The sequence below is a fragment of the Talpa occidentalis genome, unplaced genomic scaffold (assembly GCF_014898055.3).
Source record: "Talpa occidentalis isolate TD23 unplaced genomic scaffold, MPIMG_talOcc4v2.1 talOcc4.3, whole genome shotgun sequence".
In the NCBI taxonomy this organism is placed as follows: Eukaryota; Metazoa; Chordata; class Mammalia; order Eulipotyphla; family Talpidae; genus Talpa; species Talpa occidentalis.
The window spans coordinates 140,778,494-140,792,817 of NW_023603184.1; the positions used below are offsets into that span (position 1 = coordinate 140,778,494).

Genomic DNA, 14,324 nt, shown 5'->3' on the forward strand with positions numbered 1-14,324 from the left:
TATCTTAACATTTGTAATTTAGAAGGGTGTGGTTAAATTACTCCTTTAGGATCTGTTTATAGTAGGCATTTCCTTCAAAAAGGGACATTAAAATTAATTACAAATTTTTATAGTTCTGAAGTTCAAAGTACAGCTATAGGCATTATTAATAATTAATTTTTACTCTGAAAGGGCAAACTTAAACTGATTTATATCCCTTTATTTTAACTAGTTGGTGTGTTGCCTTTGTAGTTATTTTTATACATAAGTATGTTACAACCCAGGCAAACAAATACTATATCCAATAAATACTTCTTGTGGATCTGTATTCACAATCTTGGTTTTTCTTTCATTTGTATCGGTGGCAGCAGGCAGAGTGCGCTGGATGGTGGGTGTAGTGGGAGTGCCCTGGAGATGGGGCAGGTTCTCATGGCCCTTTTGCGGAACTTGGGACAGTTTTGATGCCCTGTGCCCAGAAATAGCTCATGGACACCTCCCCGGCCCCAGCAGGGCCCGTCCTCGTGTGTCTAGCTTGCTCCCACCGCGGCCGCTGTCAGCAGAGACCGCGCCTGACCTGCTCCTTCAATCTCCCTTTTCTTCTAGAGAGGATGACGTCTACATTGGATATTTGCCTCTGGCCCATGTTTTAGAATTAAGTGCTGAGCTTGTCTGTCTTTCTCATGGATGCCGCATTGGCTATTCTTCACCACAGACTCTAGCAGATCAGGTAAATTAAATGTCTGACTTGATACTGAAAGATTATAATTAACACAATTTTTCCACCAGTATAACCGTAATAATGTAAGCATGATGTTTTGAACTTCAAATAAGCACAGGCCTTTTAGAAATATGTTTTAGAGTATAATTGAAATGATGTGTTTTGATCTAAGAATTTCATTGAATTTAAAAAAATGTGACTTTTATACAGATCCCCTTTTCTCTCTACAGTCTTCAAAAATAAAAAAAGGCAGCAAAGGGGACACATCCGTGTTGAAGCCAACATTGATGGCAGCTGTTCCGGTAAGAACTCATGATTCTACGTCGGGAGCTAATTCATTATTCCGGCTGCTGTGGATTCCAGGGGTTGGTGGAAGGGTGTTGTTGAGGTGTTTGCAGGACGATTCCTTATTTCTTATTGCCTCAGCCACTACGGTATTCATTGAGACTTGTTTTAGCCCTATTTTTTTCCTTACGAAAACATCTGGTTTCAGCTTCCATATGACATTATCAGCTCTTCTCCCTAAATAGCTTCTTGTTCAAATCATTTTCATATCTCTTTGCTTATTAGCACAAACCTGAAGCCTAGCAGGAGAGAAGGAGGAAGATTTGAGATCACCTCCTTCTAATAGGCAGGTGGTCTAATTACCTCTGACATGCTCAGGGACAGTGGCCTAAACTTCAAAAAAAGTGACAGAGAAGTTGGTGCAGCCTTGAATTTCTGAGAATGCTATGTACCCTAATGGAATAGTGAGCCAGGGAGAGGCCTGAGACATGGTCCCTAGAAACAGGCTAGCAGCAGTTGTCTGTCTGCTTAGCGTCAACCTGGTGTGCTTTCTGACTTTGTTTGAAAGTGTTGGGAATTATTAGATGTTTAAGTGCTCACATCTAAGTCTGCTTACATAGTTATTTCAAAGCAAGTTTATATCTAGTTTTGGAGCTTATGTAAGTATATAGTTTCCTAAGTAGTAGTTGACTTGGACTTCTTAGTTCACCTAGTCATTACATTATATTTAAAATTGTAGAGACAAGACTATTTTAGGTATACTTGCATAGTTTTGTAAGTATACTTTATGCTAATAGGCCTAGCAAGCAAAATGATGTGAAGACAAGGATGATTTTCTGTGTGCAGGGAAATTCTCCTCTCCCGCCCCCCCCCCCCAAAGAATGTAGTATTCTATATTTTTTATAAGATGAAGTTAGGAGAATTAAAAGAAATTTTTCATGTAGTAGGTCGTTTAGTGAGTTTAGGTTTTAGTTCGGAGTAAGGTAAAGAAGCAAAACAATATAAACAATAACTTATTAAGTATCTAGATGTATTTCTGCCATTAAAAATTGTTTTTATGGAACCTAATTTATAATCTAATTGTGGCTGTTTTAAGTTTGTTCCAGACAGAATGTTTTTTTTTTTTTTAAATTCCTCAATATTGACAGAAATATTAAGATATTAATATGTAAAGCAACTAATGTCATTATTGACTTGTATTAACATCTAGGAAATCATGGATCGGATCTACAAAAATGTCATGAATAAAGTGAATGAAATGAGTAGTTTCCAACGCAATCTGTTTGTTCTGGCCTATAATTACAAAATGGAGCAGATTTCAAAAGGACGTAGCACTCCACTTTGTGACCGGTGAGTCTCCCCCCTCCTTGATAATAATGTTGTTGTTGTTCATTTTAACAAGTCAGAGATGGGATCCTAAATAACCATCTAGGTTAACAATATTAGCAATTTAAAAAAATTGCCCCCCCCATACAATGTTGCTGTATTTAATAGTGTGTGTAAATTTTCTGTGGACTCTTAATGTGATTTTTATTACCTTGAGAAATAGTTTTTCTTTGCTTTTAAATTTGTTTCAGTATGAATATAAAATGGCAACTAGTATCATTAGGTGTTTAGTGTTGATGTGTCAGAAGACCATTTTTACCACAGACCTGTTAGTTGTTGGTGGGCTTTTATTGTAGTGGTAACAGTAAATAGATTTAATTATAAAATGGTCTAGAAATTAGAAAAAAGTGATACTGCTCTTTTTTTACTGATTGCCATTTAGTCTTTACCTTTTCCAAAATTACTATTTTTTTTTAAAGATTTATTTATTTATTTATACAAGCTCTGGGTACAGTCAGAAGCGGAGGAGGGTGAGAGAATTCACCAGAGCCAGAACGGGGAACAGAACAGGCAGACTGACTAAATACCCTGCTGAGGGGAATAGCGGGCGCGGCAGGAAAGGTCTGTCATGCCATGTGGGACCCTCGCTGGCAGCCAGGGATTTAACCGGTGCTGCAGAGGCTGCGGGCAGCTTCGCAGCCCTCTCAACTGCTGCACCACCAGGGGAGGCCCTCCAAAATTATTTTTAAAAAACACCCCTCTTTGATGAATGTAGTAAGCAATCTTTTTTAATTAGCCTTTTAAGAAACATTTCAGTGACATGTATGAATTGTTTTTTTAATTGACCAGAGACTTTCTCCAGTCTCATCAAATAGTTGACATACACCACTGGACAGTTTAAGGTATACAACATGATAGTTCAACTTACATATATTGTGTCAGATATTTTTAAACAATAAATACTTCAAAACTTTGTTAGTGAAGTTTTAAAAATTATATTAGATTGCTTTATACAAATATGTATACTTTTCTAGTGAAGTAAGCTAAGGCAAACATTAATTTGCTTCTAACTTTTTCAGATAAAATAGGTTATTTGTTATTGATATAACATGAATTGTATAAATTTTAATGGCATGAAATAATTTTTTGGAAAAACTAAGCAGGGTTTATCATTACTATACAAAATTAGATACTTTAATACTGGTATTACTTGAATACTTAAGAGAAAATCATGAATTCTTTACTTGGTTAACCTTCTAGAAATTAAGATTTAAGTAGTGGGGTCAAGAGACTTGCTTGAAATGACTATGTGCTTTGGCTGAATCACTTAATATCAAAATCTTACCAAATTGGGAGATTAGGCTAAAATATTTGAAAAAGCCCATTCAACTTTAAAATCTTATGATGCTCTGATTAATTTTTTTTTTAGCTTTATTTTCCGGAAAGTTCGAAGCTTGCTAGGTGGAAACACTCGACTTCTGTTGTGTGGTGGTGCTCCACTTTCTGCAACCACGCAGCGGTTCATGAATATCTGTTTTTGCTGTTCCGTTGGGCAGGGATATGGACTCACGGAATCTTCTGGAGCTGGAACAATTACAGAAGGTAGAGTTGTCCACAAAGCAGAGGCCAGGGCCCTATTCAGGCACTTTTGGGAAATGGGTTATTTTCTGCAAATACAGTAGAACAGTAGTTAAGGTGTTTATGTAGCAGAATAATGGTCAATTCCAAGCCTGGGATCATTGGCAGCAGTTTTTAGAATGTATCAGGTACATTAGTAGTGCATGTAAAGGAGCTTTTCATATTACGCTGTGGTGTGTAATATTTAAAAGTTGGCATTCTGGAAAAGAAGCTTTAACAATACACATGAATTTCAGATGTACTGTGTACATCTATGTTCTCATCAGTTATTTTCTTTTATGCAAAAAAAACATGTTTTGTATTATTTCGATTTGTGTTTAAGGCTCTTTCAGAAATGTTTATGGGGTTCTGGGCAAGTGAAGAGAGACTAGATTGCCATCTAGAGATCATGATGCCCATCATGGGGCTTGGTCACAGGGCATCTCTTTCCCAGGTGAACCCTGTAAGTGTCCCATGTGCCCTTTGTGGGGGAAGTTACTCTGCTTCCATTGCTAGAAAAAGTGGTGCTTCTGCTTTGTGCTTTGTAGATACTGATGAGATACTGAACCTCATAAATCTTAACTTTCCCCCGTTTATCTTGCCTTCTTATGCAGGCTTACCTTTTAACTGTTTCAGTGCTTTCCTGTTTCTAATTAACAAGATTTCTAAGTCTTGTTTTGCAGTAATTTCTTACGTTTTTAAGATTCAAATTGAATGTCTGATTAGTCAGAATTTATTACAAATAAAAGTCTGCAAAGTACTAAATACTGTGTTTTTATTTTTGACATTTGAATGATCTTGAAAAGAAAACAATGCAACAGACATTTAAATAGTGATGGTTTCTTTTCCCAGCTCCTTGAAAGTTAAGCATCTTAATATATTCAGCCTGGACCCCAATTGCCTGAATTTAGATGGGGTGTGCTAGCATGAGCTGATGTGAGGAGGGCTGCCATGCGGGGGAGGGTTGGAGAGGTCGTGTGCACCACAATGCTGTGGGGCTGGTGGAGGGAAGAGGCATGAACACTGCGCCTTCAGCTTGTAGGAATTGGTTGCACGCTCCCTCGCTCCCCTGCCAGGAAGCCGCTTTAAATGAGTGATATGGGCCTTCCTGGAAGAAAGTGTTGGGTGATGGTTTTGGGGGACCCAGCTAATGGGACCGCTTTTGTGGCTGTGCTGAAAATGTAGGCCTCTTATTGCTGGAGTTTCCACCCTTATCTGGAAGATGTCTGGATTTTTAAATGCCAGTGACCAATTCTGATTAAATAGCCAAACAGCTTGTAGTTCACTCATTTGTGAAACCTGCTTCTGGGGTTCTCTGGGGATATCTATACTTTGGGATAAATTGTCATTTTTGGTAACTTAGAAAAATGAAACAGTTTATGACATACTGTAATCATGTACTTTTTTTTTCATTTGTCTCTTAGTGTGGGACTACAATACCGGCAGAGTGGGAGCACCATTAGTTTGCTGTGAAATCAAATTAAAGAACTGGGAGGAAGGTAATAACCTCTTTTAATCATAGAGCATTATGTTTTATAATGTTAAACTTTAAAATTAGTGTGATCCTTCATTTCATAAATTTAGACTTTTGGAGTCATTTATTTTAAAATACAGAGTTGCCACAGGTGCTCACTTTGGTCCTTTATAATAGAAGTATTTTATCTAGAGTTATATAAATTATGAATTTTGCTTGTTTCATTCTGAAAAATTTTGTTTTTATTTTGCTCATTTTTGTATTACATAAATGCAAGTAAGAATTATGACAAAAACATGAAATATGCTAAGTAAATAATGTCAAATTAGGAAAAACAGTTACTTTTTTAGATGCAAAATCATGAAATTTATTTTATAAAGCTGAAGATTTTTATGTTTTAATTTTTTTCTTTTCCTGAAGGCTTCAACCCAGAATTTTCAGAGGGAAATTTTTACTGTAATTCTATAAAAATCTGTTGTTTGTACCATTTAAATTCTAATACTTTTAAAAGATTTCATTTGTTTTTAGTACCCTGTATATAGTTTCTATGATTTGCTTGGATTTACTTTCATACAAAGTAAAGATTAAGATTCTAAGGTTTGGCTGTCATTTTTCAGCTATCTTTTAGCAGAGTTGGTGAAGGTGTTCAATAAATTTAGAGTTGGAGTAATTTTGAAATTATCTGTAAGGAATAATCTTATATAGTAGTAATTTTCTTTTATACAAAGATTTGTTATTTTATTAAATGCATAATTTAATGTTTATCAGTATATTGTATGATCTTTAAGAATTTATAGATTCTTTAAAGGTGACATCTTTGTGTTTCTAAAAATTGTGCATCAAATAGAAGATGTTTGATATTTGAGTGTAAGTTTTTTTCTTGGAATAAGTACATATGGATAAGCAACCAAAATTTTGTACTAGTTTTGTAAGGATAAGATTCGTTCATAGTGTCTGCTGTGTTTCCTTTGGGAAACTGATTAAAGTCAGTTGTCCTTATTTAGCAACTAAGAGTTTGAAATTTATTGTTTATAGGCATGAAAGCAATAGAATTAACTTTTCAAAATTCTGTGTTTCTTAGGTGGATACTTTAATACTGATAAACCACACCCTAGGGGTGAAATTCTTATTGGTGGCCAAAATGTGACAATGGGATATTACAAAAATGAAGCAAAAACAAAAACTGATTTCTTTGAAGATGAAAATGGACAGAGGTGGCTCTGTACGGGAGATATTGGAGAGTTTGACCCTGATGGTTGTTTAAAGATTATTGGTAAAGCATTTGATATTATTTGAAAGTAGATGTTTCTGAAAGTTGCACAGAAGAGATACTGTGTATTTAGAGAAGCTATTTAATAATGTGAAAGTATCTTACACGCCACTTCTTGTGATCACTAAACATGGCCTCACGGCTCCTCTTTCCTGCCTCAATCCCTTTGGTGGTTTCTGGGAGCTCAGTCAGGAAGACCTGTCCCCTTCTTCCCGGCCAAGGCCAACTGCAGTTGGGCTTCTTCCCTCCCGTTCAGGGTGCAGTAATTCCAGCGCTCAAAACTCTGGCCTTTGCCAGTGCCCTTCCGTTTAGGTTTCTCTCAAGACTCAGGTCAGGCCTCACCTCAGGAATTCTTCCCAGATTAGAAGTTTGGCGAGTCTCAGCCCTACCCTGTTTTGGAGTTTCTCCTCATGCGTCTCTCCAGAGAGAACGTGAGTGTTCAGGTGGCTGCGAGTACATCCTCACCTTCCTGGTGGTGTTGCCAGAAACACACTTGTTCAACAGAACATGAAGCTCTGATGAGGAGGCCCATTAGTCAGAAGCTAATTTTGTGTAAGAATGTGATGGTGTTATTAATATTATCCTCCATATGTGCCCCTGCCACCTTTGTTTTGAACAGATCGTAAAAAGGACCTTGTAAAACTACAGGCCGGAGAATATGTTTCTCTTGGAAAAGTAGAGGCAGCTTTGAAGAATCTCTCACTAATAGATAACATCTGTGCTTATGCAAACAGGTAAGAAAGTGGAAATCCTGCTTTTACTGAAACGTGGTGTGCAGTAGGCATGTCCTCTGTTCAGCTTCTTGGTAAAATCACAGCAGGAACTCTTCTAGTCCGTCGTCTCTGGGAGTGGCCTCTTCTCATTATACTACTGGCAGATTCCTTCCTTCTGCCCCTCCTTCCCCTACTTCATGCCCTGTGTTCTCTCTCACTGCAGTGTCCTGTGTGGTGGGGAGATAAGAAAATAAATCCTCTACTGCCGCTTTGGTACCACTGCCCACCTGTCCCTCTGCACAGGGAAGCCTTGCAGGGCCAGGCCAGAGGGAAGAAGAGTAAGAAGGAAGTTGGGGTGTAGGGGTTAGTCAGCAGCACCCCATTCAGTTCTTACTACTGTACTCCTGGGATGCTATCTACTCCTGGGATGCTACCAGGACTGAGGCCTCTGCCTTAAGTTCGCCCATGACGATATAGAGGCAACTGGGAAAAAGAGTTTAATGTTAAAATCCGAGAAATGTCTTCTTTGGAAAAGTGTTAAAATTTCAGATTCTGCTCTGATTACATTTTTCCACAATAGCATTGCATGTGGTAGTTATTCTCCAGTGTTAACGATCAGATCATTTGTGGTCAGCCTTGGACCCTTACTACAAGCAGTGGGCATGATTGTTCAGGAAAACCCAATCTGGTATCAGAACCAATTTAGAAACCGACTCTAGGTACAATCCAAGTTAAAGCTGTGCCACTATGATTTATAAATGATTCTGGATTTTAATCGTTCTTCTCTTCCTCATGCTGCTGCGGTTTCTTCAGGTTGCTGCCCCTCAGCAGGGACACACCAAGTTCCTCTGTCAGCATGAATTCTCATGATAACAAAAGAAAAACATATTCACCAAAAAAAAAAATAAAAATAATTTTTTTGGTGTGCTGCCAGGTTTCTTTATCTACAGATTCTAATTTACATTAACTTTTATTTTTTGTTTAAGTGGTTGCTGTGAATTACGGATTTTTTCCAAAGGTGAATCTTATTTGTCATTTCTTTTAAAAAGTTATTTGGGGGGGCCTCCCCTGGTGACGCAGCAGTTGAGCGCTGGGTTGTGAGGCTGCCCACAGCCTCTGCAGTGCCAATTCGATCCCCGGCCACCGGCGAGGGTCCTACAAAAAAAAAAAAAAGTTATTTGGCACTATTAATAACAGCTATACGTAGTTGAAATTTATTCTGAAATGTTAGATTAAGGTTTATCTGGCAATGAACTCTGCCAAAGCCTTGTAATGTATTATAAATCAGATAGTAAAACCAGCCAGTACTAAATATGCCTCATTATTTCTACAACAGTAAAGAGTGCGGATCATTAAAGTAGTAAGTGTAGTCATAACTGCTGCTCACATGGCACAGCCACCTAGTTCCTTAGCTCAATTATCCTTTCTGTATTTCAGTTACCATTCCTATGTCATTGGATTTGTTGTGCCAAATCAGAAGGAACTAACAGAATTAGCACGAAAGAAAGGACTTAAAGGGACTTGGGAAGAGCTGTGTAACAGTTGTGAAATGGAAGAAGAGGTGCTTAAAGTGCTTTCTGAAGCTGCTATTTCAGGTGAGTGAGGTTAACCTGTAACACTGTGTCATTTCCTACTTAGAAACCAATATTTCCTCACCATTATCTGTCTTTTATTCAAGTCTCTGCCGATCACGCAAGTCACCCATTCCCAACAGACTGAGCTACCAGTGCAGAGTGTTCTCGTTGCCACAGCCTCTGTTTTCTCCTTTCCTCTACCTGTCCCTGTTGTTCCAAGGCCCCGCTCAGCTTCCCGGTCACCCCTGCCACAGCGAACTGCACAGGACTCTTTGGAACAGTCCACATTGTTAATGACCTTGTAATAGCTGGTTGTACTGATGTTTCGTGTTCCCTTCTCTTTGTGGGAGGGGGCAGTAAGACTAGTTTAATATTTTTGGTTTAGTTAAAAATAGCTGTGTTTTGAGCCATCAACATTAAATATAGGCAAGAGTGCATTTTTAATCTCATTGTATATGTTATTCAAGATTATGAAAAATAGAAAATTGCATTTAGTCAGATGGAATCGTTGTTAGGACCCTTTATTTCAGCATTAATTCTGTTCGATGTTAAGTCAGCTTAAAGATAGTTTTCAACATTTTTTGTAACTTAAAACCTTGGACTGATACTAAATGGAGTTAATAGTCATTAGAAATCTACATAATTTCTAAGTAAGTGAGAATAAGGTAACATTGGTAGTTAATCATAATTTTAAGTTTACATGTTTTTTGCATCCTATTTAAAATTTTTATTTTTTAAAATAATTATTTTTTTAAGTTAAAATGTATTTTAACTTTTATTGAGCAAGAATTTATGTATGACACAGCAAAATAGTACTGCTGTTACTGTAATCAGTTTTAGAATATTGTCATCACCCCAGAAGAAATTCTGTGTTCATTTAGCAGTCACCCTCATTGCGGCCCAAACTTCCTAGCCCTTGGTAGCCACTAATCTACTTTCTGTTTTTGCAACTTTGTCTATGAGGAGAATCATATATGTCATAGAGTGTTAACAATTCTTCATTCCCTCTTATGGCCCAATAATATTTCATCCTATAGATGTATATTGCATTTTGTTTCATTAATTGATGGCCGTCTGGGTTGTTTTCACTTTTGACTGTCACAAATAATGCTACTGTGGACATGTGTGCACTTGTTTGTGGGGGGCATACCTGTGTCTCATGGGCAGATACCTGGGAGTGGAATTGCTGGCCTGGGGTTGACTTGATGTTGAGCCTCTTGAGTATCTTTTCTTCCAAATATTTTTCAAACTATTTCTAATATCGTGGCACCATTTTACATCCCTGCTGTGCTTGAGTGCTGCAGTTTCCCCACACCCTTGACAACTCTTGATTCCGGCCCGCCCAGTGGTGGTAAAATGGTTTTGGTTTACATCTCCTGGTGGTGTAATGCCGAGCATGTACTTACTGGCCTCTGTGTCGTCTTTAGGAAATGTCTGTTTCTATCCTTTCCCCAATTTTTATTTGCAGTAATATGCCTCTTTATTGTTGGGTTGTATGAGTTTCCCCCCCCCCCAAGATTTATTTATTTATTTATTTATACAAGCACTGGGTACAGTCAGAAGCGCGGGAGGGTGAGAGAATTCACCAGAGCCAGAGCAGGGAGCAAAGCAGGCAGAAGGACCAAAGTACACTGCTGAGGGGAGCAGCGGGCGGCAGGAGAGGTCTGCGCACCATGTGGGACCCTCTCCTGGCAGCCAGGGACCGAACTGGTGCTGCAGAGCTTCGCAGCCCAGCGCTCAACCGCTGCGCGCGCCACTGGGGAGGCCCTTGTATGAGTTCTTGATCAATAATATGTAAGATAGTAGTTAGCTATGTGGTCTTTAAATATGTTTTCCCATTCTGTGGGTTATAGTTTTCCCTTTTTGGTGGTGTCCATTGAAGCACAACAGTTTTTGTTTTGATAAGATACAATTTTTTTTTCCTTTGTTGCCACGTCTGAGAAACCATGGCCTAAACCACAGGTCACAAAGATAATTCTCCTGTGTTTTTTTCCTACGAGTTTTATGGTTTTAGCTTTATATTTTTGTCTTTAATCCATCTGGAGTTAATTTTTACATGTGATATGAAGAAGAAATCCAGCTTCATAGTTAAGCAAAATCATTACCAGTCAGGTTTACGCAGAAGAGAATCAGTAGATTACATAGATTATATGTACTAAGAGAATTCTTGTAAGGCGCTGGTTTATGTGATAATTGGGGACTAGCTGGGTGCTGTTGGAAATCCTTAGGGCAGACAGTTAAACAGATTGGACTGGAATGTAGGCGTGAGCCAGAACTGCTGTCCACAGACATTGTTTGTTCATTCAGTTCTGCTCTTATGGCCTTTAAACTGACTGAACCAAGCCCTGTTCAGATTACCTAGGGTAATTTTCCTTAGTGAAGTAAATTGATTACAGACTTATATTTACGAAATAACACTTACATTTACCAAAGCAGCCCCTAGATTAATATTTAATTGAATGATTGGGAACTCCAGCCTTGCTCAGTTGATGCATAAAACTGACCACATGACAGCCTAGTCCTTGTCAACTTGGCACCATGGCCATATCCTTCAGCCAGTCAGTTTCCAAGTACAGGGAATCATACAGACCCCAGCTAATGTGACACAGCGGTCCTGTGTACAACTGAAAACCCATTAAGCTTTTTCCAGAAGAGCATGCAAACCCCTTGAGTGATTTCTCTCTTTTGATCTCCTGTAACTTGAATACTGTGACATAAAGTTAACTTAGTACATATTATGACAGATAAGAGAGTAAGAGGGAAGAAAACAAAAATACTTGCTTCACAGCATGGGCTGCCTCCCGATGTCCCTGTCAGTGGAGGGCTCATACAGGCCCGGGTCTTTGTAAATGGCCAAGCCATGCGGTCAGCTGCACTGTCCAGGGGTGTGGAATTATACCTCACAGTGTTCACACAGTGACGAATTCACCCAGTGACTTCTTTCTCAGACTGTCTGTGATCTGAGTTACAGCGCTTGTTTCTCCAACTGGTTTATCTGTTGCCATTTTCCTAAAACACGGGTGCAGGTGAAATCACAACAAACACCATTTTGCGTTACATCGCAGAGCCAGCAGTGCCGAGGAGCGCTTGGAATTTGAACCCTTCTGTGGTTCTCCGCGCTGGCACTTCAGCCTCTCCCTGTCTCGCTGATGCCGATCCCTGCCCTTTGGCAGCCTGTGGTCGGGGCCTCACAGCTCCGGTCGTGGTGGGTTTTCTCTGTGGAAACCACTCCTGAAATCATCATCTCTGTGCTTATTTTTACAAGTTAGAGTTAACTTGTCTCTCTTTCTCCCAGGGCACTTTACCTTTCGGCACTTCACACATACGCACCTGCTTATGGCCAGGGCGGCTGCGTGTTAGATTATGCGCGCTTGAGTGCAGAAACGATTCTGTTTTGTGTTTTTCAAAGAATGTTTAGAAAAGCACCTCCATGGTAGCTTTTTTTTTTTTTCAATAAATATTCATGAATTGAATGATGGAAAAGTAAATCAGTCTTCCTGCGGAAACTTGTTTTTTCAAAGCCACACCCTCTCTCCTGACCCCCCCGTACCTCTGTACCCTGGCAGGTGGTGTGGGGGACACTAGAGTGGGCGAGCATTCTGTTCTCGCGTGGCTCCGAGTGACTGTCCCGGTTCAGTGACAAAAGCTCTCCTTAAATTTGATTAGTTTATGAAGTGATTATGCTCTTTATGTAATAAATTCACAGAAACTCAGAGGCGCACCCTAGCCGCTGTGGTGTGCTGCTTGGCTGCGTCTTGCGCCCCACCCATCCTCATGCGTGTGTGTGCCTGGTACACAAAACAAACTTTTTTTTTTTTTTTTAAAAAAACCTAACAATATAGTGTAAGTATGCTATTATAAGTTATTAAATGTTAGGCTATTTGCTGCCAACTGTATAAGTGTACATTTTCATGTATGTGCATTTACTATTTTTTTTTTCTCCCCTCACCATCTCAGCAAGCCTGGAAAAGTTTGAAATTCCAGTAAAAATTCGTTTGAGCCCTGAACCGTGGACCCCTGAAACTGGTCTAGTGACGGATGCCTTCAAGCTGAAACGCAAAGAGCTTAAAACGCATTACCAGGCGGACATTGAGCGAATGTATGGAAGAAAATAATCCCCTCTTCCAGCTTCAGTTTGCTACAGGGAGCTCAGATCAAATAGGAAAATACTTGAAATGCATGTCTCAGACTGTGAGGCAAACTCCATTCCTCATATTAAATATAAACTGTTATTTCTCATGGCATCACCATTTTTAACTGACAGGATTAGTAAAATACTAAGACAGCAAACTTGTGTCTGTCTCTTCTTTCCTCCCTCCTCCAGTTGACTTCACCATCTACGACTGCACTTGTCAGCATGACGACTCCTGAATCATTTGGGGTACAGTGATTTTAAAACCTCAAGTTTTTAAACATGATTTATATGTTCTGTATAATGTTCGGTTTATAACTTTTTAAAGTTTGGATGTATAGAGGGATAAATAGGAATATAAGAATTGGTTATTTGGGGGGTTTTTTACTTACAGTATTTAAAAATGAAAGGGTATGGATGTGAAATTATGTAAATTTCAAATGCTTATAAATCAAATCACTGTTGAACAAAAGGTTTGTTGCTGTGTAATTATTGTCTTGTATGCATTTGAGAGAAATAAATATACCCGTACTTATGTTTTAAGAAATGGAGACCTTGTGAATATATACATGATAGCGTCTTCTTTATTTATTCTTAGAAAAGATGAAGTTTGATTGATGCTGCATGAAACAAAATAGAAGTAGAGGGTGATGGCTTCATAGTACAAGAGAAAGCACGGGTGTGGCATGGGAAGAAAAGTAGTCTCCAGCGGCTTATCCTCAGGACATCTGGCGTCTAGTTAGCTCTTGAAACCAGGGTAATACCCAGACTTCAGTGGGAACAATTCTGAAAGCCAAGGTAGGATTGTAAAAGCAAAGGATAGAAAGTGATTATTGCAGTAACCATTTGTACAGAGTTGTCTATGCTTATGGCACATTAATCGTGGGAAAATTATTCTGTCTCACTCCCCTACTCTTAGCCCAGTTGTTTAGTCATAGATCTCATTCCAGATTGGGATTTTCCTTTGATGGTTTGCACTATGGGGTGTGTTTGTGTGTGTGTTTGTGTGCCATTGTCATTGTCTGTTGGTAGGTAGCGTATACACGAAGCACCTTGCTCTTTTCTACCCTCTCCTGTCTTACACTAGCAAACGAGCTAATTCAGAATGCTTCTGGTCATAGCGTTCGTGCTGAGATACGTGAGACTTGAATTGACTTTATAATGATGAGATAAGCTTTAATTTGTAGGTTTTTATGTCCGTATGGAAGTTGCTAGAGATTCTAAGAACACTGCTGG

At 38.9% G+C, this 14,324-nt stretch overlaps 1 protein-coding gene across 3 annotated transcripts in view; it reads left to right on the forward strand.

Moving 5' to 3' along the window:
* ACSL3 (acyl-CoA synthetase long chain family member 3) overlaps window positions 1–13,650 on the forward strand; it is a 58,777-nt gene extending 45,127 nt beyond the window's left edge. For all 3 annotated transcript variants that reach the window (XM_037524137.2, XM_037524135.2, XM_037524136.2), the window contains exons 7-15: window positions 583–706; window positions 928–999; window positions 2,193–2,332; window positions 3,738–3,910; window positions 5,350–5,424; window positions 6,481–6,672; window positions 7,289–7,403; window positions 8,820–8,977; window positions 12,914–13,650. In XM_037524137.2, coding sequence (XP_037380034.1) covers window positions 583–706; window positions 928–999; window positions 2,193–2,332; window positions 3,738–3,910; window positions 5,350–5,424; window positions 6,481–6,672; window positions 7,289–7,403; window positions 8,820–8,977; window positions 12,914–13,071 — 1,207 coding nt within the window. In that variant the 3' untranslated portion in view covers window positions 13,072–13,650. The remainder of the gene's footprint in view (window positions 1–582; window positions 707–927; window positions 1,000–2,192; window positions 2,333–3,737; window positions 3,911–5,349; window positions 5,425–6,480; window positions 6,673–7,288; window positions 7,404–8,819; window positions 8,978–12,913) is intronic.
* Window positions 13,651–14,324: the final 674 nt, after the last annotated feature.